This window comes from Sturnus vulgaris, chromosome 2, assembly GCF_052056855.1.
Source record: "Sturnus vulgaris isolate bStuVul1 chromosome 2, bStuVul1.hap1, whole genome shotgun sequence".
NCBI classification, from domain to species: domain Eukaryota; kingdom Metazoa; phylum Chordata; class Aves; order Passeriformes; family Sturnidae; genus Sturnus; species Sturnus vulgaris.
Genome location: NC_142244.1, coordinates 37,300,248 through 37,326,258, shown reverse-complemented (window position 1 = coordinate 37,326,258; position 26,011 = coordinate 37,300,248). Strand labels below are relative to the sequence as shown.

Sequence of the window (26,011 nt, the reverse complement as noted above, 5' to 3'; positions counted from 1 at the left end):
AAGATTAGTAATAAAAGGTATTGTTTTGCTGTAGAGGAAAGATTTAAGTGAAATCTGTTTTGAATTTCTATCATACCTACATAATTCAAAGTACTTAAAAATCACCTGAAAATAAGGATAAGAGGGAGCAGGCAATGTTTGATGGGGATACTGAATTATCTACAGTAACAAAATGAAAGACGACTGTGTAAAGCCACACAATGATCTTGTGCTGCTGGCTGATTCTGCACTAATTTTTGCCAAAAAAGGGTGGGATTCAACTGCTTAATCCCATATGTCTTTAGTCATTTCCATGTGTTCGGGTATCCTTCCTCAACCCAAGAACCTCTCTTGAAGACAGCTACACCCTATCTCCCCTGAGCCCTTCAGCAGGGATGTCTTAGACACAGTAGAGACACTAAAAGGCATTCCATTCTAATCTCAGTCAAATTAAATATCAACAAAGACAATTCCAGCAAGAATGGGCTTCAAGTGAACAATGATTATTCAAAAATGATTTCATATACCTTTACTTTTGAATTTATAAGAAACTGTGGTTTACATCCTGTATTTTTCTCTTTTGTTGTTGTTGTCACATAGACACAGGGTGAAAATATTTACCTATAATTTATCCTTTCAGTCCACTTTTCAAGTTAATACATATTTTTCTGGGTGGCTTTGACTTAGATTTACATTTTTTTAATCTCAATGATTGGCAGCTGATAAACATCACCTTCAAAATTCAGCTCATTAAGAGGATGATATTGATAGAGAAGATTAACTTGATTTTACTCATTTAAAATAATTTTTCCCTCCCCCTCCACAGGTTCTTTAAATTTCCCTTGACTAAATGCATGGAGAATAAGACATCGAACTCAATATCTGAAGTTCAGCCTTAAAGGTGTTTCATGCTCTACTATTTTCTTTGTGGTATTACTCATGTTCCTCCTGATCTCAATTCACACTGACAATATTAAGTTCATTATTTAATCCATTTAAATTCTACCAAAAGCAGGATCCTATTAGAAGACACAGCCTTAAATATTTGGTGGGGGTGGTAGTGGTGAGCAGGGCTGTGCGGTCTTTTTTAATTAGCTTCTAGAGAGCTGCCAAATTTGGTTTTTACAAGTATCTCTTTTTTTTTTCCTTTAACTCCTGGGTGGTTGTCAAGCAGTAAAACCCAATTCTTGATGCACTTCCACAGAAGCTTTTTCACTAGTCAATTGTTCAATAGAGATTTGCCTCCTACCCTCATCATTCAAGGGCTTCCTATTTTCTCCACCTCATTCCCTATGTTGCCACTGTAAGTATATCTGATTGATTGCTCCCAGTGCATGTCTATGTCCCTCTTCAACACATTTCCTGCTTCCCCATAGGGTATCCCTCCCCTTTCTATTTTCCTTTCATTTCTTTCCCAGTCTTAACCACTGGCTGTCTGAGGACATCTGCTTTGAATCAGATATCGCTAACTTCAGCCAAATTTGCTTCCTGCCATTTCCTTTAGCTGCACTATCTCCCTTCCTTCTAGATTCCTAGTAAAAATATATACTATGGTTCAACTTTTTTTGTTCCAGTAGAACAGATAGAATATATGCCACCTTTGGAGAGCTTCCAATTATACAGTGGCAGAAAAAGTGTCCATATTTAGTTCCAAGGAGTTCTGACAGGTGAGGTGATCTAACTGATTTGCATTTATTTGTCTAAATTATTGACTTGTCTTTAACCTCGCAGTACAAAAGATCTGTTTTAGAGGGGTGCATTATTAGGTGTGAATGCTACTATTGTCTGCCTTTGACTGACCTGCATTAGTGACCTCTAAATTTGCTTTGGTCCACAGAGCAACTAGGTGATTTGAAAGAATTCAGAAAACTACTCAGCGTAATGGAGTATTTTCAGAGCATCACTGTCAAGAGTTGTCCAGTCTCTCTTCTTTAGGTGGTATGTGGAAGTTACCACCAAAATTATTTAAGATCTGTTATTCCCATGAAAAGTTCCACTTTAGGTTTTGGTTTTCAGGGGGATTGATGAGGATTTCTGATGGGAGTTTTGTTCTACAGGACTATATTATCATTTTAATGCTCATGGCTTCCTGAAATTTTGGTCTTTAAATTTCCTTGGCATGTTGCTCTGAGCCAAACTTCTCAGTCATTAATGAAAATATAAAGCAAGTCTGCATATAATACTGGTGCTGGAAGCAGTGCCAGGATCCTTACACAACTCATATATATCCACTTGGGCACAGTCACTCCCAGGGATCTAAGAAGTCATGTAGCAAGACTAAACTCCAAGCCAATTGCATGAACTTTTCTTTGAAACTTCCAGAGACAATGCAGCAAATCCTTAAAACCAGCAGGAGTTGGGTACCTAACTACTCTTGATGTTTTTGAAAGTCTATCCCTAAAAAGTACAACCAGCAGCTAATAATTTAGCAATTCTATCAAAACAAGCAATTAAGCATGTCTTGTATGATTTGTTCTCTATAAAAATCATGCTGTTTGTTTACCCAAACTTCTATTACCCTCTAGACTTCACTGATTTCATCTCCGGGTATTTACTCAATTATTTTATAAGGAATTGAAATCTAATTCATGAGCTACTCACAATAACACCTAAATCTTTTCTCACAGCCAACCTGTCAAATGAAGATGATCAGTCAGTATAAAATAGTGTTTTTGCCAATGCATATTACTGTACTTAGAGAGTAGAAAGTAACTGAGCTACAGTTCAGTTAAATTTCACATTAAGAGTTTGCTGAGCCTCCCAAATTATTTTAAATTGCCTACCTTTCCTAACTTTCTGCCCTGATTTTGACTGTTCTTGACATTTTCTTCCACAAATTAGCATAGGAATGTCCATCTGCGAAGGCTTAGGCAAAGGTCCTGCAGCTTTGCACAAGGCATTAGGCTCCATCCCAACTCATTTTCTTGCTGCTTGCCCAGTTTGTCACTGAAGGTGGAGTTGGCACTTTTTTTTTTTTTTTTATGTAATGTGTCTTAAGAGAAATCCTAGCAAATACACTCAGAAAAAGATAGTAACTTAAGTCCATAAGCATCACCTCTGCTTAACCTTTTATTACACTTTGTCCATTATATGACATTCTACGATCAGGGGATGGCTTGGTGCCTGTTAGAAGGTGGCACTAACATTGTCATATTGCCATCAACATTTCTGCCACACCTTGACAAGAGAACAATGGAAATGACTGCAGATCTATAAAGCACGGTGATCCTAAGAGCTGCCTGATATGGCCTTTAGGTACTGGTTCCTACAATGCAGTTCATGAAAATTACAAATAGCAAAATTCAGATAAAGAAGCATGTTGGCTAGAAGCAGGGGGAAATGTGAGTATGGTGATAAATTGTTATTTTTAAATTCCCTGTATCCTACTGCAAGTGCCTGCCTGATCTGTGCTTCTAAAAGAAATTTCTAAAAGATTTCTAAAAGCAATCACGGTACATTGCCAAAAGCTCTCAACCCTACTCCCATGCCTAAACTGCCCTTTTGGTAGGGAAGACTGCTTCATTCTTCTCCTCAAAAGATGGATGAAGGCTGGGATGCTCTCAGTATAACTTCATTCTTGTGAAGGGAAATTCAGAGCTCAGCACAAGCTTCACTCTGGAGAGTGCAATCATCAGCAGCAACAAATCAGGTTCAGACAGAGGAAGTCTCCATCCTCCCTGCCAAATGTGGCCAGTTGTATCTGGAGAGATGAAGGAAGCTTCAGCAAAAAGGCTGGGAAATGTACTTCTGGAAAGTCTGGTGCCTGAGATCGTGGAGACATATAAGCAGGGGAGAAGGGAGGGATGGGAATGGACATGGGCTTCATTAAATGCCTATTTGGACTTGGAAACTTTAATTTTATCCAAGATGCATTTCAGTCACTAAATTGCTTATGTGGATCCAGGACTTCATAGGCCCATGATGCATCCACGTCTGCTAGCCTGGCAGTTTGAGAGGGTGTTTCATAGGAGCTCATCCTGGGTAGGGAATAGAGGTGGAAACAAGTTGCTGTCTGTGATTCCCCAGCCTTTTCAATTTCATGGCAGCTGGGGTCTTCTGGCTCCTGTTCAGAAAGCAAGATAAACTTGAGGTTTCTGCAGGTGTGACAGTATCTTTAGTCAGTGGAGAATAAACAGAAAAAGTAAGTCAAGAAAAAAGACTGCAGTGGTAAGAGCTGAATAAAAGACTTCAAAAAACAACTAGCATTTACTTTTCTATGCTTTTAAGTCAAGTTATTTTAAAGCAAAAAAAAGCTCAAACCACATTGAACACTGATAGTTCTATGAGGCATAGATTTCTGAAGTTGTTCTTTTCTAAAATTCAATTATAAAGCATGCTCTTATGCCAATGCTTTGGGTTGGCACCCAAAAACAGAACCCTCAAAATAATGAGGTTTTTTTTCCCACCTCCTGTCTTGTCACCCTTCCCCCACCCCCGAAAAAAAAAACAAAAAAACCTTTTTAATACACTAAATACAATAAAATATGTGTTTTTCAATAATTTTTCTTTCATTCTCTGTTTCACGAAGAAAAGCACCTAATGCTGGCCCTGGAAAATTCCATATGGAATTTGAAATCATACCACAGTTATGCTGTGCTGTACTCTACACAAGAATAGATCTCAAAGAAATTTGAGATCTCAAGGAAAGCAGCAAGTATTTGTCCATCTAGCTTGGTGTAAGCCAAGGGACAGACAGGATCATTCTTCTTAGGGTCTGTTGAAAGCAAGCCACAACTCAGAAGTTCCTCTGGAATAATTCCTGGATGCTTTATCCCAATCCCACTCTGCCTCAGATCAACAATGATGCTCTGCATTTTATGTAAATTCACCAGCAACAAGGACTTAGAAATTAACTGACAATTCTGTTAATTACCCACGAACCAGAACACAAAACAACTCCCTCTCCCAACAAAGCTGTCTTGATTCTGTAGATAATCTCTACTAAACAAAATAAAACCAAAAAATAGTACTGAACCCCCCACGTCCAAAATACCATTTGGAAGTGGTAGCATAATCAGACATGAATGAATAAAGATGTCAAGATTGGTTTAGTAAATAGACCATTCAATAATCTCCATTTCCTTGGATTTTACTGCTTAACAGCAGTTAAGCACATCTAAAAACCCAATAAATATGCAATATGGTAAACTACTACTGTGAATGCTATGAATTCAAATTTTTTTCATTTTCAGAGGTGATAAACTGAGGATACCTTTCTACTTTCATTTCAAAATAAATTTTGTCATTGACTTTGCTGAAACAAAAGTAGGTCTTATCCAAAGAACTACCATTAAATGGAAAAGAAATACTGTGAATAACTTTACAACAGCTTCCAAATTTCGTATCAGCCACAATAGAATAAATAATGCTCAGAAAGCAATGGAAAATAAATGACAAAAATGGAAAGCTCTGCTCAAAGACATTTTTTATTTTAGCGGATGCTGAGTTTCCATAGAAGTGATGTTGCAGAAAGTCAGTGGCAATTTGAATTTAATGAAGGATAGCTGAAAAAAAAAATCATTATTCAAATCGCCCCCTTAAATCTCTAAAGGCACCCTTCATGCACATATTGTCAGGGGGAGAAAATGCATAGCTGAGCAGACATTATTAAAGTAAAATAGAATATATACTACACTAGAAAACTGATAAGCATATACCTGATAAGTAAAACCCTCTTTATTATACTTTCAAACTGATAAAGTAAATGCCAAGATTTTATTATCAAATCAGTTCTTTATTTAAAAAAAAAAAAGCAGAGGAGAGGATCTAAATTTCCAAGATTTAAACACTTTTACTATCAAGGGAGAGAGGGAGAAACCAAAACCTGCCCTGTTCCACTGCTGTGAATCTAGATTTACTTCTGATAGTAGAGTTTTGTTCCGCTCATCTAATTCTTATTTTAAGGAGTTTTGGTCTGCCAGAAGTAATGCCCATCTGTAACCTCAACCTTAAGAAGCCATTAAACTCCTGTTTGCTGGAAGCAGGCAATGTATTCCAAAGGAAATATTACTCTGTAGTATTACCACACCTTATCTCTAAGCATCAACCACGGACTTCTGTCATCTGCAGAGGTGCAGAGGTCCTTTGGGACCTCTGTTCTCTCTCCTGTGGCCAGTGTTAAGTTTTATGGACCATTTAAAGTGACTGAGTCTGCTAATGCCAAATGTGACCAAATTTGCTTTTTAGCAGGCAGACCTGGGCTGAGCTTACCATCACAGGCTCCACTGTGCAGAGATGCAGCAGATCAGCACACTCAGTTCTGTTTTACAGTAGCAGGGCAAGACCACAGATTCTCAGGTGAGTTATCCACCTGGCTATTTACTGAGACCAATCTTTAAACAGCCTGGTATGTGCTTTATCTCATCCAGTAGCAGAGACCAGCATAGGATGACAACAGAAGTTAGAAGTGTCTGACAGTAAATAATTTCCAAATTCTCAAGTGAGGTTTTACATGATTGTGTTCCCTGTCACAGCAGATGACTGGGTTCCCTTTTCTGAGGTTTATCCCCCATCCTTCAACCCAGTATTGCCATTTTGCTACTGTCATGACACTTAAATATTTTTAGGTGGCTATCCAGTGTTAGAAATCACTGTTCTTCACTCATGACTGGCTTTTTCTGATTACCTATTCTGCAAGGATAAGCAGTTTAAGAATAGTAAATGTTTATCCAAATAAGAATATCCCAAACTACCTCGGAAATAAGGACATGGCAGGGAAGAAGAAAATGTGAGAGCTATTCTGTGGGTGAAAAGAGAGCACCAAAACATGGAAGAGCACTCCCTTACCCATCCTTCCATTCCCAAAATATTTCAAGACCCAGGCTTCTCTCAGGACATCTGAGACTGGTGGCAGAGAAGGGAGTAACACAGCAGTGAGACTGAGAGGCAGGTGGCACAGCAAAAAAGAACAGGAGTGAACACTCACAGGTTTAGATTAACTGGAAACAGGGACAGAGAGTTATTTATGCAGCAGAGCTAAGTACAACTGGGGTAAACTCAGGAGCTGACACCAGAGACAGGAAAAAGGAGATACTGAAATGTATGTATAAAAATACATATACATAGTATACACTTGTGGGAGGAAAAGCTTCAAATTTCCTCTGGTTTTGCTTTTTCTTTAATTCTTTTCTTTTTTTTTCAGCATCCTTTTTTAGATGTTTCCACCATACATTATAAACAATTCAGAGGAATAGAGAATGTATAGCCTCTAAACGAAGCTGCCCTGAAACTCAGCTCTGAGCAAAGGCAGTGACATTGGAGCAGATTGCAGATCTGACAGCTCCTACACACTGTCACTGTCCCCTTGCTCCTCAGCCAAAGCCCAGCTCACAAAATAACCCAGAAAAGGGGTGGCCCAGGTCACCAAATTGGCATAGTGAAACCCTCTCCTGAAGTTACACCTGTGATGGTGAATATTTTTCTAAATGTCTCTTTCCCTTTCCACAGAAGAGTAATATTCTGCTCTGTCATTCACCACTTTGTTACAAAGTCCCAAGGTTGTTTCAAGAGCTGACCAGTCAGAGAGCACAGTAAAGTACGAAGATGTGATATCATGCATGGACTATTAGCTTTATTATGGGTTAATTGGGTTAATTATCCTCAGTGCAGCACTCGTTCCAGAGCTCATATGCTCAGTGTATCCCCACACAACACCATAGTCATATTCTCCACCTCTCTGCTTCTCACCCTTGTTTTTAAAATGGGGATAACAGCTTTTCCCAACTTCTTCACAAGGATCTTGTGAAAACAAATTCACAAAATGACATGCTCAGACGCTGAGGAAATCCAGTGAAGCTTCCAAGATAGGAGAGATGGCCCTTCTGTGGATTACATGAATAGGAACTGTTAGAATGACTGACAGAATGCATCTGAAACCAAAATTAATGTTGAACACTTCAAGCAAATATTTATCCCTGTGACTTCACATAAGATGATGAGTCTTGATGCAAAAAAGGCAGATGTCCACCAAAAAAAATTCATGCAGAGTCACTGGCCCAGAGAGATGGACACAGAAGCTCCAAGAGTCATCAACAAAAAGAGCTGAGCACCTTTGGGTTTTGGGTAGGCTCGAATCCCAGGAAGGGATAATAGAATTCAGGTCTGTTTGCATGGATAATTGAAGCTCTGGTTTTCAAATCCCTGAAAACAGAGTACATTTAGACCTATAATTCACAGTCTTCCTGTGACATGTAACAGCTTATCAATTATATGTTTTACAGGAAATTTATATTCCCTGCTTCCTTAGAAAGCCCAGAACAAACAGAAAAAGCAAACAAATAATAATTTGAATTTGTTCACAACTGAAAAAAAAATGTTTCAAACAGCGGGGAAATGAGTACTCTGCAGGGAAGAGTAATTTCTATCAGCATTCAAAGATGCTTTTTATATTCATTTCTTGTGAAATGCCTGTGCAACACCTCCCTGATATATAAGCTGCCTCAATCCCAGGGCAGGATTCCCGTGCTTATTTAGAGTGGCATATGAGTGACACCAAGAGGGTCAAAGGGAGGACCCCTAAGCACTTCACAGAGACATTCAGAACTTTACAGGAATAAATCTTTGCAGAACACATTTGCTAAGATGTCTGTTTATAGCCATTTATGTGATAAAGAGAGACTTTTAGGTTCCCCAAGCCCTTTAAGTGCAAATGACATTATACAGTATGTATGTACTGAATGAAAAATAGGACTTGCAATCTAGAAGTACCAATGAAAAACGCCACTAAAACATATGGTCTATTATGGTTAAACACATTTTTTTCCAAGGTATTAAGGAAAAAGGCATTAAGTATAATACCAGATTCTGTGAGATGTTGTAATATCTCTACACAGCTTGGCCTGTGCCCAGATGCAATCCTGTACTCATTTGCATTTTGCCTGGAAGTCAGTAGCAGCCCTGTCTATTGATGGTAGCAAGGCAGATCCCTCTGCAGAGGGATCCAGGCAGGCTGGATTGCTAGGCTGAGGCCAATTATATGAGATTCATCAAGGCCAGGTGCTGGGGCCTGCATTTGAGTCACAGTGACCCCAGGCAGAGCTAAAGGCTAGGGGCAGAACAGCCAGAATCCTGCCCAGCAGAAAAGGATCTGGGAGTGCTGGTCAACAGCAGCTGAACATGATCCAGGGTGTGCCCAGGTAGCCAAGAAGGCCAATGGCACCCTGGCCTGGATCAGCAGTGGTGTGGCCAGCAGGAGCAGGGCAGGGATTGTCCCCCTGTACTGGGCACTGCTGAGGTCACAGCTCCAATCCTGTGTTCAGTTCTGGGCCCCTCCCTGCAAGAAAGACATGGAGGGGCTGGAGCGTGTCCAGAGAAGGGAACGGAGCTGGGGAAGGGTCTGGAGCACAGGTTATGAGGAACAGCTGAGGAAGTCAGGGGTGTTTAGCTTGGAGAAAAAGAGGCTGAGCTGGGACCTTCTTGTTCTCTTCAACTGCCTGAAAGGAGGTTGTAGCCAGGTGGAAGTCAATCTTTTCCCCCAAGTAAAAAGTAACAGAATGAGAGGGAATGGACACAAGCTGTACCTGGGAAGGTTTAGTCTGGACAGTAGGAAAAAATTATTTACTGAAAAGATAGTCAATCATTGAAAAAAGCTGCCCAGGGAAGTGGTGGAATCACCACCCTTGGAGCTGTTCAGAAGACATGTGGATGTGGCACTTGATGACTTGGTTTAGTGGTGAGCAGTGCTGGCTTCAGGGTTGAACTCCATAACCTTAGAGGTCTTTTTCAAGCTTAATGATTCTATGGTTCCAAAAAGATAACTATAATGAAATGTGTGATTGGGGTACCTAGAAGGAAAGTCTTGAACCTGTGTGTCTGTTGTACATCAACACTTTGGCACAGACTTGGGCAACACTGAGAAAACCACCTTCAGTTCAGACATTGTGTCAGAGCTGGCTGCCCAGGTCTCCTGTATCATTAGTCAAGAGAAACAAAGCCTTCCATAACCCAATCCACCCATACCACTGTAAAGGTGATCTGTCCCTTAAAAGTGTTTATAGCACTCCAACGACATAAATCTGGACAGATGAATCAGCATCACTATCAAACACTGCTGAGCAGGGCACAGTTTCTATCTTTTTTTCTGCCACAATTGCTTCCCCCACAAGCTTCTTCTACAGATTTTTACTCCAGCATGAGGCTAAGCGAGGCTGCTTGCTAACTCACCTCTAAGTTAGAGTCTTGCTCTTTGAGTTGAACTCCCCCTTCACCTGTTGCCTACATACACATACACTTTCTTTAAGTTATATGTTCAACTTCTTTGGTTTCCTACAAAAAAGTATTAGATCACTGATTCATTTTACACATTTTTTCTATGAGAAAAAAAAAAAAAAATTAATTTGCTGACTTCACAGAGGACCAGAAACACATCTAAGCAGACATAGTAGCCATATTTTCTGCTTATTGCAGGTTGCAAATAGAGTAGAGCTAACTCGAGTTTTGTGTAGATCACCATTAGCCCAGAATGTTTGACTCACTCGGGCTTGACCTTAGCATGGAATTTCCCATGTCAGGAGATTGTGGGTCTTGAGTAGCAATATCCCTGGTATATAACCCCCAAGCTAAGTACAGCTTATCACAAAAACGGTATTCCAACAGTGCTTTCCTCTGGGAATAATAAATTATAAATACTGTAGAAATTGGATGTTCACATTGGTTTTAAACTTCAATAACACTGTCAAAATGTTGCCTGGCTAAATGAGCACTTAAAATAGAATTTTAAAATAGTGTCCAGAAGATAATTAAGTGTTGTTTAATTTTATTTTTTTCTTGCTCATAAACCTCATGAACTGCAATGATTTTAAGTAGTTAAATCTATATTTGCTTTTCCATAAAAGTACCTTTAAGTAATTGCTCTCATAAAGATCAATACTAGGTTTCAGCTTAAACAAAATTTCTATAAGCAAGTTAGAAATATTTTGCTCTAAATTATGCACTGCTAAAATTCTGTGACTGGGACTACTGCAGAAACATCCTGGTGCTTTCCACAAAACAAAGAAGCAATAAAGACAGCAAGTATCCTATACATAATGTGTGCTTAATGAGATTACTCATTGTAAATAACTCATGCAAAGTGTTTCCTGATGATGATGTCAAGCAGCTATGTGGGTCAGTTTGGAGATAATGGTTTTGAGCAGCTTAATGTTTATCACAGAAATTTTTAAATGTATTATCAGCTTATTTAAGAGGTTTCTGAGTTGGTTTTGCAATTTTAAAACCCTTTCCTAATTTCACTGGGAAGTGCAATGGGATGAAGGACCACATATGTTATAAATTAGGTATATATATTTCTTTATCAAAGGGCCATTGACATTTTCAGAAATTGTCTATCTCCCTTCTTCCCTACTATTTGATAAAATAGTGGAGTAAATGGCTTCTTTGCCTTATCTCTCTCAAAATTTGCTTCTAAACCTAATCCCTTCTGTTTACAGATACTCTGCTAGCCTATGCCTCTATCTACCCAAGCATGAAGCATTTGCTGCCTGCTGGGATGTGCTGTGGTTTGCTGCTAATCCAACATTACCTTAGTCTAGCTGGAATTCTCCCCACAGAATCTGTAAATCAGATTACAGGAGAGACTCTTCAGCACCTCCAGCTACTGCCAACAACAATAGGAACAGCATGTTTTTCCCCAGGGAAGGCTAGGGAGGGATGGTGAAAACAAGAAGGAAGCATCAGAGAGCTATCCAAGGGGAAGGGGGATTTAAGTGGCTGTTTTAAAAAGCGGATTCATAGCTGGCAGTTGGTGACAGATTCAGCATTGCAGGGTACAGACAGACTTTTTTAACCATGCCTTTTAAAGAAATGGACAGTAAACTCCATTGAGCACTGGGCAAGGAGGGGTACAGGAGACCTAGGAAGGAAGATCATCTGCAGGAATACAGAGACCTAGCAGAAATATGCATGGCATTACTTGAATACCTCCTTTAAAAATAAAGCTGGGTTTTAGCACGCAGAATTTTCCGTTGCCATCAGCACTGAGGTGAAAGAAAGAAAAAGCACAGTATTAATAGCTCTGTTCTCAAATATTTCACTTTAGCCACAAAAAACATTCACCACCACCTGGATTGTGAGCAAAATTTATTAGCCAACAGGGGTTTAAGAGAAAAAGACTTAAAGCTTAGAGAGACCCTGCAAAATGCATTTCTTGGAGTGCAGAGCAATCTGTTTATTTTATAGAGCACATCTACACAGGAGAGGCTGGGACATCGTTAGGAGACACAACGCCAGTCCCAGGAGAGAGCTGATTCCTGCCAGAGACTTTTACTTTTTTTGTGTTTAACAAAAGCAAGACTGATTTTAGAAATAATTCTTCCAGGCTCATAGCCCTAGATCCAATCAGAATATGCATGCTTCAATATGTTTCTGCTTGGCGCCATATCATGTCAGAACATTCTTTACATAGAGCACAACCACCAAAACTAACTTGCATCTTCCAAGTCACCTTCCAAAAGTATGAATTTCTTTAAAAGAACTCCTGTGAAGCGAATCTCAATACAAAAGCCTTGATTTGTTTAAACCAGAAATGTTTATGAGTTAACTCTCTGATCAGGAAGGCTAAATTCAGAATTGTGCAGGGCATTAGTGCATTCCTGTTCCTTCAGTGCTCCCAATAAACCGGGAAGACCAGGAGTAACTATATCCTCTGCATGCAGATCCATTCCATGTAACTAAAACAAGAACATATGCAGGTTCAAAGAGGAGTGATACTTACTCTCCTTGTGCTATGGATATAGGCAAATCAAGGGGCAGAAAGTTCAGCTGAGAGTTCAGCTGCAGAGCAGCCTGGCACCCAAAACCTTGACTAGATCTCTGCAAAATGTAGCACCTATGTAATTCTGCAGCTTGTGAGCTATGGAAGCAGGTACAGTAGCTGCATTTACCCTGCAGGGACCTTCCTTAACTTTACCTTCCCTTAAAGTCACTGTCTCCCTCTTCACATTGAGGGGGCAGCTGATGCTGAATGAGGCTCTGCTTAGGCATGTGCCAGATCCTTCACCTTCTGTGCCCACGCCCCTTTTACTGCTCCTTCCTGCTGCTTCTCCATGGCAGATGATGCCCAAAAGGGATTTTTTCCGAGGGCTAGAACTGAGGGCCAAAGAGCTCTGCTGAGAATGCAGCAGGGAAAAGCAGCGGGATCCTATTAATGCTGCAGGGTGAGCTAAGGTGAATGCTTGTGCCAAATGCTAAGCTCAAGAAAAGCTGTCAAGTGGGCTAGAAGGAAAGACAACCCCAAATGTTTTCGCAACACAGGTGCAGCTTCTGACACTTCATTATCTTTACATAATGGATCTAGCTAGCGAGCAGCCACAGTGATGGGGAATTTTAGTATGACAGAGAGCAGTACAGTGAACTCCTCTTGGAGTATTTTATAATCAAACACTACAATCCTTTGGAAGACATGACTAAAAGTGCAAGTGCAGACAAAGCCACCCTTAGGTAATTCCCTTGATTAAAACTTTCAGAATTAAAATGAATCTAAATAAGGACATTGTGAAGGCACAGAAAGCCAGTATTCATTTATGGCCTCTTTTGCAAATGGTGAGTTGCCAAACAGAATTAAGAATCTTAACTGCAAGAACCATCAACAAATTCAAACAGGATGGTAAATAGGGATGGCAAAAGTCAGATTGTTACACAACAGCAATGCTGCCAGATCTCCTGGTTCTTGCATTAGATGCAAAAGTCACTCCCAAGAGAAGACACAGTGCTTTTTTTAAAAATGCTGAAAAAGGAGAGCCCAGACACACGCCATCCTCAATGACACAGACAGCACAATTGATGAAAGAGGATATTTTTCTAGCAGTTTATTTTTCCTTCATTGTTCGACACTGTTCCCTCTACCACTGTTGAGAGACATCCAAACACATGCTGTCGTCATCTAATAGAGTTGTCACTACTGGCCAAATATCTGCTGGTTTCTTTTTCCCCTACCAGACTTTTATAGGAGGCAATATGCTTTGATGTGTCACTAGAAGTTTTCATTTCATTAATCAACTTTCTATCAAAATGCTGATGCTTCGCAAATATTTTCCTGTGATAAAGGCAAGTCAGTTAAAAAAAACACTGTTGAAAAAAGATAGGGAAAAATATCGACCACTTAGAAGTTATTTTCTGTCTGATTTAATTTTCTCCAACTGTCTGCATTAGTCTCCCAGGAAAATAAATCTACTCAAGTATAGTAAAATGTGCCTATATATATCTGATACAGATGAAAAAGACAGAAAAATTTGCTTGGCTGCATAGAATATTGTTTGATTAAAAAAGAAGCAGAAAATACTTAGGAATTACAACTTTTTTGCCTTCACTTCATTCAGCTTCTATAATCAAGAAAAAATATAGATAATAACAAGCTTCAAGTAGGCAATTACCTCAAGGACCACATGTTGTACTCTAGAATAAAAAAAATTGCAACCAAGTGAACGGTTGAAATATTTCTAACAGAAAGTGGTGGTGGGGGGGTGGTTCATAGACTCAGAACTATTTGGGTTGGAAAAGACCTTAAAAATACCATCTAGTCCCACCTAGGGGCAGGAACACCTTTCACTAGAGCAGGCTGCCCAAAGTCTCATCCAACCTAATCTTGAGCACTTCCAGGCATGAAGCATCCACAGCTTCTCTGGGCAATCTTTTCCAGTGTCTCACCAGCTTCACAGTAGAGAATTCCTTTTTATGTTCAATCTAACTCTACCCTCTTTCAGCTTAAAAACATGATCCCTTGTCCTGTCAGTAAAGATTCTTTTAAAAAGTTTGTCCCCATCTTCCTTATATGCCCCCTTTAAATGGGGAAAGGCCACGAGAATTCCTCCCTGGAGCCCTTTCTTCTCCAGGGTGAACAGACCCAGCTTTCTCAGCCTGTCTTTGCTGAAGAGGCATTTCAGCCTTCTGACCATTTCCTTGGCCGCCTCTAGACCGGCTCTAACAGGTCCACATCCTTCTTATGCTGGCATCCCAGAGCAAGACACAGCACTGTGGTGGGGTCTCAGCAGAGCAGAGCTGAGGGGCAGGATCCCCTCCCTCCCCTGCTGCCCACGCTGCTTTGGATGAAGTTCTGGATACAACTGGCTTTCTGGGCTGAGAGTGCACATTGTCAGTTCATGTCCAGTTTTTTATCCACCAGTACCCCAAATTCCTTCTCCTCAGGGCTGCTCTCAATTAATTTATCTTAGATCTCACAGTATGTGCTGACATTGGTGATTATCTTGACCCAGGTGCAGCACCTTGCACTTCGCCTTGTTAGACTTAATGAGGTTCACAATGGCACACATCTCCAGCCTGTGACAGTCCCTTTGGATGGCATCTTAAGATAAGATTAAGATATTAACTAGTATTGGTCCCAGAACCAGTTTCCACTCTAACAGTTTAAAAATAATAACACTTGAAGTTATTCTGATCTTAGACAATTTCTCATGCTTAGAAAGACAACGAAGTTCAATCTTCAGCTTACCATTTTTTGTGACAATATATTAGCTATGCATGCACAGATATCTAACAAGAGACAAGCAAAAAATACTCAAGATAAATGCTTTAAATTTTTATGGTTTAAGAAGTAAGTATCCTTTTAAATGCCTAAGGCATTTAAAGCCGCTGTGTAAAAAGTCAGGTCGTGGTGATGCATTGAGTGCAACTGCTCTTGACTTGCTACAAATGTCCAGCACAGCTCCAGTTCTCAAAGCATCACACTACCATACGTGTGCTCACACTGCAACCCTCTCAATATAAACACAAAACATAAACCACACCACAAAATCAATCCAAAGTCTTCGAGAATGGAAACTAATAATTAGAATGAGTTACTAATAAGTTACTGGCCTAGATCCTCACCTGGTAAAAAACTATATTCAATCTATATTTTTAAGTGGGTCCCATCATACAGATAAATAATAACATAAATAATTTTAAAATAATATAAAGACAACCAAAACCCCAGAGCTTACAATCACTTGCAAGATTAGTGAGAGACTGAGGGAGAGTGACAACTTGAATTTGATTCTCATTCATCTACTCATAAAAGGTGACAAGTTGATAGCTGTGGACCAACATCATGCTGTGGTGCAGAGCCAACAAAAATGTCAATGAAATCTTGCCAACTCCTTAGGTGCAATAAATCATCATAGCTCTGTTAGTCAGCCCTCTAACTTCCAGCACCCAAAGACTTGGCTCTATCTACAATGCATGCTCAGACAAGATATAAATCAATGCAGTGTCAACTTGACCGCAGTTGGATTTTTTCTTTTTCAACTATTACTGTGTCTTTGATAGTTAAAAACAAATCTCACTGAAGTCATCTAATTTGCAGAAGGAGAAAAGCATTTCCAGCAGAAATTTCCTATAAACTCAGCAGACCAAGTTTCACTCATTATCCATCATCTCAAAAGCTGTTGTTACCTATACTGGGTAAATTTTCCCACTTACTGGTCTGTAAAGCACTTGGAATCACCAGTCTTTCTTCCATGGGAATGTGGAAAAGGGAAGATGCATCTCCCTTTCCCTGCATCACCACCTGGATCTGGATGGCTCCCAGTCACCACACTCAGCTGGGGCCCAGTTACAGAAATCAACAACAGCTCCACACTCCCCAAGCTGGACTCCATCATCACCCTATACCACACCTGTCACTGATCCCCACTGCTCCAAGCTGAATGCATCAAATTCCTGAAGAGTCTGAACTTCTGGAGAAGCACTGCTAAGCCACTGCCCAACACATCAACAGTTTAGGCTTCCCAAGGAGCTTTGTCTAGACTTAGGACTCGTTACCATTCTTTCTCAAATGCATTAATTATGGAAACGTTACCCACCCAGGGCTGCTCCAAGCACAGAGACTTACCATCCAGTCCCTCAAATCTTTGGATTAAAAGGCTCAAACTTACGGTAGAGTGCTGAATGGGTATCCAGGCAGGTGTTTCGACTGAGCATTTGTGAGATGGGCATCTGCCATGGCTCTGCTGCAAATAAGTGAAAAGGGCATTATACACAACACAGTATGTGCTGCAATCGCTAGGCACAACGGACTCGATTCCACAGGGAGCATCTAGGAGTTTGCTCATAGTCATCACACCTCACAAAGTCATTTTCCACTGTCATGTAGGAAGAACAATCTGCAGTTTGCAGGACCAAAAAGGCCTCATGAGTTGTCTATGAATTTTGCATTGAAGTTCTCGGTTATGTGGATGGAAATGCATCCACTCTCAACCCCAAGCATGTGCTATCTGCCTTCCCTCCACAGCAGAGCATTCAGAGAACAGTGGAGTGTTAGTCAGCAGGCAGAGATTGGCTTTTTTCCCCCCATTTCATGACAGGCTGCATTTTCTCTAAGATGTCATCTTTGAACCAGTGATAGATGCAGCCTGAAACACCTGCCAGGGCTATTTTCTAGGAAGAGTAAGTACACCTCAAATTTTTAGGGCATTTTTCTTTTCTGAGCAGAATGCACTGCTTGCTCCCCAGATTGGTCCCTGGAGAACACGAGCAAGTACCCAAGACTCCTGCAGTTCCCTGAAACTTTGCAGAACAAAAAGAGCGAGGGGTTGGTTAATTTAAATTCTAGCATTCCACATGGCAGTGCAAGATGTAACCATCAGGCCTTTAGGCTGATCTTGCTGTAATTTCCCTTGCATTTGCTGTGATTCAATTACATTTCAGCCAAGGTTTGGAGCCCATCAGAATGAATTGCACAGTAGATTGGGTCAGAGTCCTTGAATAAAAGTTCAGAATAAATTCTGGTGTCTGCCACCATTACTCTCAGCATTTCACATAAGAGTCAAACTATTATTTAGCTCCCTGAATTGGAGGACTCTTGTAACCAGGTATTTTCCTGAAGCTGGAAGTAGTATGGAAAAAAAGTAAATCTCTCTTCTTTTTATTTTCATTTAAGCCAGACATATCACAAGCAACTACATTACACCTTTCTTTTCCCCATGCTGAGAGTAAAGGAGAGAAACCTCTGCAAACACTAATGATTAGATGTCACATGATTTTCAGTTTTGAGTCTAATTTAAGAACTACTAGTGCTTTGTTCTTTATCTCCAGAAAATTAACATTTGTAAAGCAGTGCAGTACTACTTTTAAAAGTTTGAAAAAAAAAAAAAAAGAAGAAGAAAGAAAAAATGTGGATATCAGATTAAGCTTTGTATTCTCCAAAACTTAAAACTGGTTATCTTTTACATTTTCAATTAGAAAACTTCAAGAAATATTCAGGAAAACAGCTAGCAAGCAAGAATCACTGTATTTTTAGTTGAAAGTTTGGAAAGTCCTGTTTAAAAGGATTTGAGAAAATCACTGCTGTCATGGCACCAGAATTCTGCAGGTGTGTGTTATCTCCTGTAAGGAAGGGATGAATGCAACAGCAAATAATGTAATCCTATCAAAATAATAAAACTATAAATGAATTCTGATTAAAAAGATGTCATGAAAAACTAGTAATTATTTTTTACTTTAACAATTTTACACTTTCATTCTTTATTCCAAGGCAAGTTAAAGGCAAGGAAATTAATAATGTGCTCTGGACTGAAAACATTTTTTTCTGATTGAAAAGCCTGATCTTTCAGAGGAAACTACATATAACTTTGTCAGAAGACTCCTCAAAAAGACTCCTCACATTTTTAAGAGGATACTTTTGCAAAATAAAAGCTCTAGATCTCATAGCAGGAGGGGTTTACTCTCTTCAAGTGCTCTTGTCTTTAAGATTCATACCTAAATTGTCCCAAGGCTAGAATCCCTTGGCACTTGTGCATATTCAAAGGTCAGAGACAGCAGTAACTGGGAATTGCTCAAAGGCAGCAGTTCTACAGAGTTCCCAATTTTTAAGGGCAAGAGCTGGGCTGGTTGTTCCTCTGGGATGTAGGTTGACCTGCAGTGTTTGGCCTTTCACAGCTGGATATTTGAATTACTGTGCTGGTAATATGACATTGCATTGGTACTATCTGAGAAATGCATGTAGTTCAAGGGCAAGGACTGAACACTTTTCTTCTACAGCTTTTTGAGGATTTGGAGATGGATTTTTTTTTTAATTACAGTTTATTTCTTATTTGAATGATCATTCTTTTTGTCTTGTGTAAAAATCAATGTTTTTTACACCTTCCATATCTTAGACCCTCACCTAGTTGAAACAAATCTGATATATAAGGTTGTATATCAGCTGCTGGTAACACTTTTCTTCCTAAATGCTCAGGGTTTTTTTTTAATGGCCAAAAGCTCCAACATGTCACCTCTAGAGAAGCCAATTTTTAAAAAATAGCCAAAAAATCAACACTACATAAAGTATTCTGCAGGCATAGGCAATACAAGTAAGCATAGGAATAATACATTGGCAAATATTTACAGGCAGTAGAAGGAATTAATTCTATTTGATTATTACTGCTAACATTTTCCTCAGCTTAGGAGTTCAGTAAGCAAGAAAGAAACTACAGACCTTGACCCACCACTACACTGAAAAGGTAAAAATCTCAAAAGTAATGAAAATCCATAGTTTAGTCTTTCTTCAGATAGCCTTCAAGGGAGGACAGAAGCATCTCTAGTTTGTTTTTCATGTTTGCAATAGTGGTATGCAAATATACCTCACCCTGCTGTTTGGGAGATGTTCCAATAAAAGTTTTCTCCATCTTAAATGTAAGGAGAGGGGTTGTATCTCTATAGCTTATGAATGAGTGATTTCCACAGTCTTGTTTTATTCCCTTTCTTTGAGGATACTCAGCTTCCTGCACTTAAGGTTCACCCTTGAGACAGCTCCAACACAATGACAGACACAGCCATCCAGGCAGAGACTTTATCACAGCTTAATGAAATCAAAGCCTTCAAAATACACAATAAGATCTTCAGCTTGTGTAATTTTTGTACAAAGAGACCTTGAGACACAAAAGAATAATTCCATTCTCACTGCTGAATTCAACATCATTCACAGGTTATTTTCTGGGTTGACACTTGAAACGCTTGATAAATTGCATAGCAATGATACAGTCAGGAAGCAATGAAGCAATGACTAAGGTCAGATAGAGATGCTACCCTCACATTCAGCTAGAGACAGTGCAGTTTCTTCTCTGGAGGCCCTGACACATGTAATTCCCAAACCTATAGGTTTATCAAACCTCCAGAAATGCAAGCCCCATGCATAACCAGCAGAGAGAAAGGTACCAATCGCAGGAAAAAAAAACAAGGCTGCAAACCCTTCTGAGTCCATGCAAAACACCTGTCTTCCTAGCAAGCAACCCTTAAGCAAGCTTCTTTCTTACATGGTTTTCCTCTCAGTCAGGTGTTAAAATAACTGACTGCTACCAGCACTATTTAGAAACATCAGTATAATGTATTTGGAAATGCATTAACACAATGCAGAGTGGTAGCGCCTCAGTGCCCACAGCAATATTGCAGAGGGAAATAACTGCACGTTGAATACTGAACTGGAAGGTGAGAGCTCTGTAGCACTGCACAAGAGACGTTTCAGGTGGCAGAGATGCAACTGCACCTCAGCATGTTCTGTGCAAGATTTCAAGGAAGAACTCTTTTGTGTTGAGTGACTTCAGGAGCAAGTAGGTATATCACACTGCCACTATCTCATAGGCAGGGAGAGATTTTTATATACATAAAATATCAATATCAATACCTAATTTGGATGGCCAAATATTAACGTGATTCTGTCTGGAGACGCATTCAGAGGCAGATCTTAGCTCTGCTGGAAGACAGAACAAAATCCAGAGAGGATATTTAGGAATATAAAGGTTCAGGGCTCATTGAACTGCAGCACTCTCTAAGATCTGACTTAATATTCTTTCTCAGAGAAGATACTGCTGATGAAAGTCAAAAGAAGTTACAGGTTATATTCTATCTGTATCCACTGAAATGGCCAGGAATACAAATACAAGAAATTGTATGTTGGAGTTAGCAAGTTAGGAGTCTCTCTGAATTTTTCAGAGAGAAATTAGAGTGTAGGGACTGAATTAAAGCTTTTGGATGGATTGAAGTATGTTAAGTTACTTATACATAAAGTAGAGGTTTAAATTCTAGTATAAGCAAGTACGTAAGTAAGTAGAATGGGTTTTTAGTGATCTTAGTAAGTAAAAGGTCATAGATACCAGGGCATTCGTGGAGGCTCCAAGAACTTAGTCTTAGACATAATGAAGGTATAGTAAGAATATTGTTTACATTTTTCAGTTAGAACAAGATAGACTATATGTGTAGTTTATACATAGCCTGGTGTGCTAAGAAACTAGAATTCTAATAGGTTAAAAAGTAGTGGTCCGAGCTTGTGTTTTAGCTTGTTGAGAAGTTTCTATATAAGAACACACATTAGGGAAAACTAGTGCATTTTGCCACTGCATTTTGCCATTGCATTTTGCTATTGTTTTTGCCATTTGCTTTTTGCCATTGTTTTGCTTGACTTTTGCTTTTGAGACTGATGTACTTCTGCAATAAACAACTTCGTAGCAACTATTAGCTGCTGATGTACTTCTGCAATAAACAACTTCGTAGCAACTATTAGCTGCTCGGCTCATTGAAGAAAACAATCTCACAAGTGGGTGCCAAGAGCACCCAGAGGCTAACCTCACAATTGTATACAAGTCCTTGAGTGAGGTTTCTAGTAACAAAAGCATTGGATGAAGTCAATCCCAGTGGAACATTCTCAGCTACTGCTACACATCCTAGCAAATTATCTTCTCTGATGCTCTGGAGAAATGAAAATTATAGATCTCAACTAGAGGTCTCAGACCCAGCAAAACATAATAACATACCAGGCCATATCCCTGGCCTAATGATTCACTCATAAATAACCATTCCGTTCTCCTTGACTGCACATTTCTTCTCATTTTCCAGAAGTCTTGCATCAGGTGAATGGACACAGAAAGAAATTTGCACAGCAGTATCAAACAGATTAACACAGAAAAGAAATACATGTTTATGTTGAGAATAAGAGCCACAGGACAGACCTTTTCTGCTTTTCCAGCTATCTGAAACACATAAAAATACAGCTCCCCTTGTCACTGGGAAATTATCTTCCCACCTTCACCCAGGTTCTTCAAATATCAAAAAAAGGACCTGCTAAGGATATATAGCTCTGCTATCATTAAGCAGCACTATTATTGAGGCAGCATCAAGCTCTCTTGCTTTTTTTTTTCTTGCTCAATGTCTTCCACTTTGCCTCACCTCTGCAGCTCTCCACTGCTGTGCAGAATTGAGCCCCAGCCATATCTGCCTGAGCTGTTAATTGAACATTTTCTGTTCTCAGTTTATAGAGCTCTTCATATATTTATGGAAAAAAAAATCATCCTTCTCCTTTCATAGCTCATAACCAGTCTCAATAAAGACATCTCTCTAAAGTCACCAAATTATAATCTAATGAAATCTATTGAAAATTTCAGTTGCACTAAACAAGGTCAGTGCTCGGAAGAAATGAAGTGTCACCCAGAAATGGAGATCAAAGTAATTCCCTTCCATTCCTGCTGCTGCCATAGAGACCAAGGGAGGGGGAAGAAGGGAAGAAGAAATTTAACAGACTTAATTCTTCCTGAAATTTATAATTAACTACAAGGGAAAAGGGACTATTATCATATTTCTAAAGAATAAAGGAGAAAAAAGTTCAGCTTTTGACAAGATATAATTACCAGACATTACATATGCAGTGCACATTAGTTTGTTCTGTGCAATTTTCTTGAAATCCCCCCTAAATGATTTTATTTTTTTCTAGAAAAGACAACATGTGTCTCATCAGTTTACATTCACAATGTCTGAAATCCAAATGCTAGAGGCTCACAGTAATTGTTCCAAAATTTAACATTAGTAAATAAAGATTTGAAATAAATACTCAGATACACTCCCCATCTGTCAAACATCCTTGAGTATGTTCTCCAGCTAAGATAAACGGTAATCAATGAAAAAGATCTTCCAACTCTTCTAAGCCTGTGCAGTTTAGCCAGCAGCCAACCCATAGTCATCAAAGCTGTCCTCAAGTACCACTTCAGAATAGACTTTACTAAATTACATGTAAATTTTATGGATTCAGCATTATTACACTTTTAGGGTCTGGCAGGAAAACACCACAGTTTGAAGTGCTCATCAGCACCTAATAATGACTATAGAAAAAGATTTTGATTTTTGCTAAATGTGAATCTCTGGGGGGAAAATCATTATGTTTTCTTTGTTTTCAGTTTGTTATAACCAGGAAATTCAGCACAAAAAAAAAAAAAAACCACAAAAAAACTTAGCTATCCACTTTATTACTCCAAACTGCAATGATTCAAAGCCTGGAGTCTTGTAAAGAAAAAACAACAAATGTTGCCCAGATATATTAACAATATGCAGGCACAAAAATGTGGGGTTTTTTTGTTTGTTTATATGCAGAAAAATTTAAATCAAATCCTCATGCAGTATAGCTCTCTTCAGCTCTGTTACTTTTGGTAAGATTATACTAGTCTGTAACACCTGAGGCACTGGTTAACCTCAGTATCTATAACTTCCTAATTTTGGGACTGATCTGTAGCCTCTCAGACACATACAGCTTATCTTGCAGGAAGTCCCACAAAACAAATTGAACATCATTCTCTACGTATAGGCCTTTTTAAATCTCTATATTGAGTTTTTTCAGATTAACATAATCGAACGGGGAGAAGGGATGGGAGAAAAGGCCTGTGACAAAGACACCTCAGCATAAATAAATATTCTAACTATTAGCTATTTGCATTCATAACAGGCCCAAATAATCAATAATTCAACTGAACCCTGAAGTGGATTCATCTGCAAAGTGGGACCAGCAGCTGGCACACAGTGTGTGGACCTGCTCCTCACCTCCAGCAGATGTCCTGACCTCATGCACCATTCTGCCCTTCTCAGAGCATCTTAGAACTGCTTGTGCTGCCACTCTAAATCAGAGAGGCTGGAACAGCAAGGTCACCCCAGTGGTGCCATCTCCACATTTTTCCATTCTTTAGCCATGTTCTGAAAACACCCTCCAGATCAACTGAGTTGTTTTTGGGAGCCAGTTTTGTAGGCTAAATGCTGAATGATGTTTTCCTTCTCACTTTGAAAATCCACAGCACTCTATTGGGATACAAGACCTGGTCCTACATTTCCCTAATACAGCACACTATCAACAAAGATTTATAAAAATATACTTAATGTAGCTTCAAAATGAACTAGCCAGACAAATTTTATAGCTCTCCCCTGCTTTACTCTTAACTTCATGCTACAAAGTGAAGTGATGAGTGTGTGGAGTGGGAGAAACCTACAGAAAAGTCATAGCACGCCCAGGGTATAAGCCAGATGCTTGTCCTGTCACTGACCACTGTATCTTCTTATTTTCCATGGCCATCATTCATATTGTGAGTTCTGATCACACATCGGTTCAGAATTTGGCCTCAAGTGCACACAGTGGTGTCCCCTGTTCAATATATATGGCTGGATGAGCAGAAGAAAATAGGATAGACAGATGTTGCTGGCTCCTGGCAACCCTGTCATTCAAAATTGTACACATGCAACTTTAGGATGGGTTAACAACATAAATAAGCTTACTGCTTTTTTCCCAGCACCAATACAAAATAGGGGGGTTTACTTCTGTCTTTATTTCATTGTTTTAAATGTGTGGATTAAATTCTTAGAAAAGGTACTGGATGGGCAGCCATTAAAGGAAATTGTTAATTTTTCAAACTGGACTAATACAGAATTTGTTAAAAAATCTACAAAAATAAAAACAAAATGCTGAACTTCTCCACTAGTGGAATGAACCAAACTTTTTATTAATGAAAAGGAAAAAAAAAAAGCAAAGATAACACAAAACTAAAAAAACCCAAACAAACAAAAAATACCAAAAAGAAATACCACAATCAATTTTTTTCTAGTTTTCCAGACATGTGAACAATCATATTTTTAATTAATTGCTCCATGGGGGTCAGTGACAGTCAAATTAAATGCAAGACCTGTGTAATGCGTAATCTGGCATAAATCTCTACTTAATCAGACGCTAACGAGAAGAATCTCTAAAAATAAGTAAATGTTGCAGAATTTTCAGTATTTTGATGACAGAAATTTATTTTTGTAGCTAAAAAACCAAGTTCAAGCTGAGTGTTCTCTCTGTTTCTGAAGGCAAAAATCTCTGTTTTACAAACTGAAAAATACAGTTCTGGGACACAGGAATCCTACTGCTGCCAGTGCTCAGTGCTGAGAACTTAGGAGTCAGGCACAAATGGTAAGTGGCTTAGGATTCTTGAATAAATTTGGATTATTTAAGTGGTGTCTCTTCTTTGTGTACATCATCTCAAAACACAGAAGAATTCAAGTGATAAAATCTGAGATCTTAAGCAAAACTCAAAATACAACTCCTAAACAAAGCAAGTGGCAACCAACACTGACAGTTCTTAGGGACTGATGTTTAGGATACTAAACCACTAGTCTAGATTGCCCAGGAAGTTTTAAAATCTCTCTCCTGGGAGAAGCTCTTTAGGTAGCCCTGTCATTGGCTTTCTGGGTTTTAAGTCTGCAGAGTTGCCACCTCTGAGCTTTCCTTTCTAGCAACTAGAGCCAGAAAGCTTTTGGGGTTTTTTTCCCAGTGAAAACTAATAATCTTTTCTAAGCCACCTAATACCAAGAACTGGGGGTTCCAGGGGAGCAGCCCTGTTACTGTGAGGAACATGGAGCTATTTATGTTCTTTTCCACCAGTGGCAGCCCCTGTTGTATTCATTAGTCTGTAAAAGACAGAAGAATGGAAGGAGAGCTGCTACCTAGAGGAGAAGACAGCATGTTGCCTTTGCCTGTTGGGAGGCACAGTGGGAATGTTCTTCCCTTTCAAAAACTCCTGGTGCTCCTGCTGGGATGGAGGCTGAACCTAAGCTTTAATTTATACGGAATTCTTTCTAATGATAAAATAATGCCACCAATTAATGTGCTTTATGTGACAGTAAAGGAAAGATGCTATGCTGGGAACATGATCAATTAAAATAAACCAGGACAACCATAAGAAGCTGTCCTTGACTGATTCAGCATTTCTGTAGTCTTGTGTTCAGAAATGCATGGAAAAATTAAGGAAATAAAAAGAGGAAGAATTTGTACAAATTACTA

The 26,011-nt window shown here is 39.2% G+C and overlaps 1 protein-coding gene across 22 annotated transcripts in view; it reads right to left on the bottom strand.

Annotated features, from left to right (window-relative positions):
* DLG2 (discs large MAGUK scaffold protein 2) overlaps positions 1 to 26,011 on the bottom strand; it is a 982,239-nt gene that overhangs the window by 800,922 nt on the left and 155,306 nt on the right. For 15 of the 22 annotated variants that reach the window (XM_088159292.1, XM_088159294.1, XM_088159295.1 and 12 more), the window contains one exon: positions 16,845 to 16,919. The exons of the other annotated variants lie outside the window; for them this stretch is intronic. In XM_088159292.1, the coding sequence (XP_088015418.1) occupies positions 16,845 to 16,919 (75 nt within the window). The remainder of the gene's footprint in view (positions 1 to 16,844; positions 16,920 to 26,011) is intronic. 22 annotated transcript variants of the gene reach the window in all.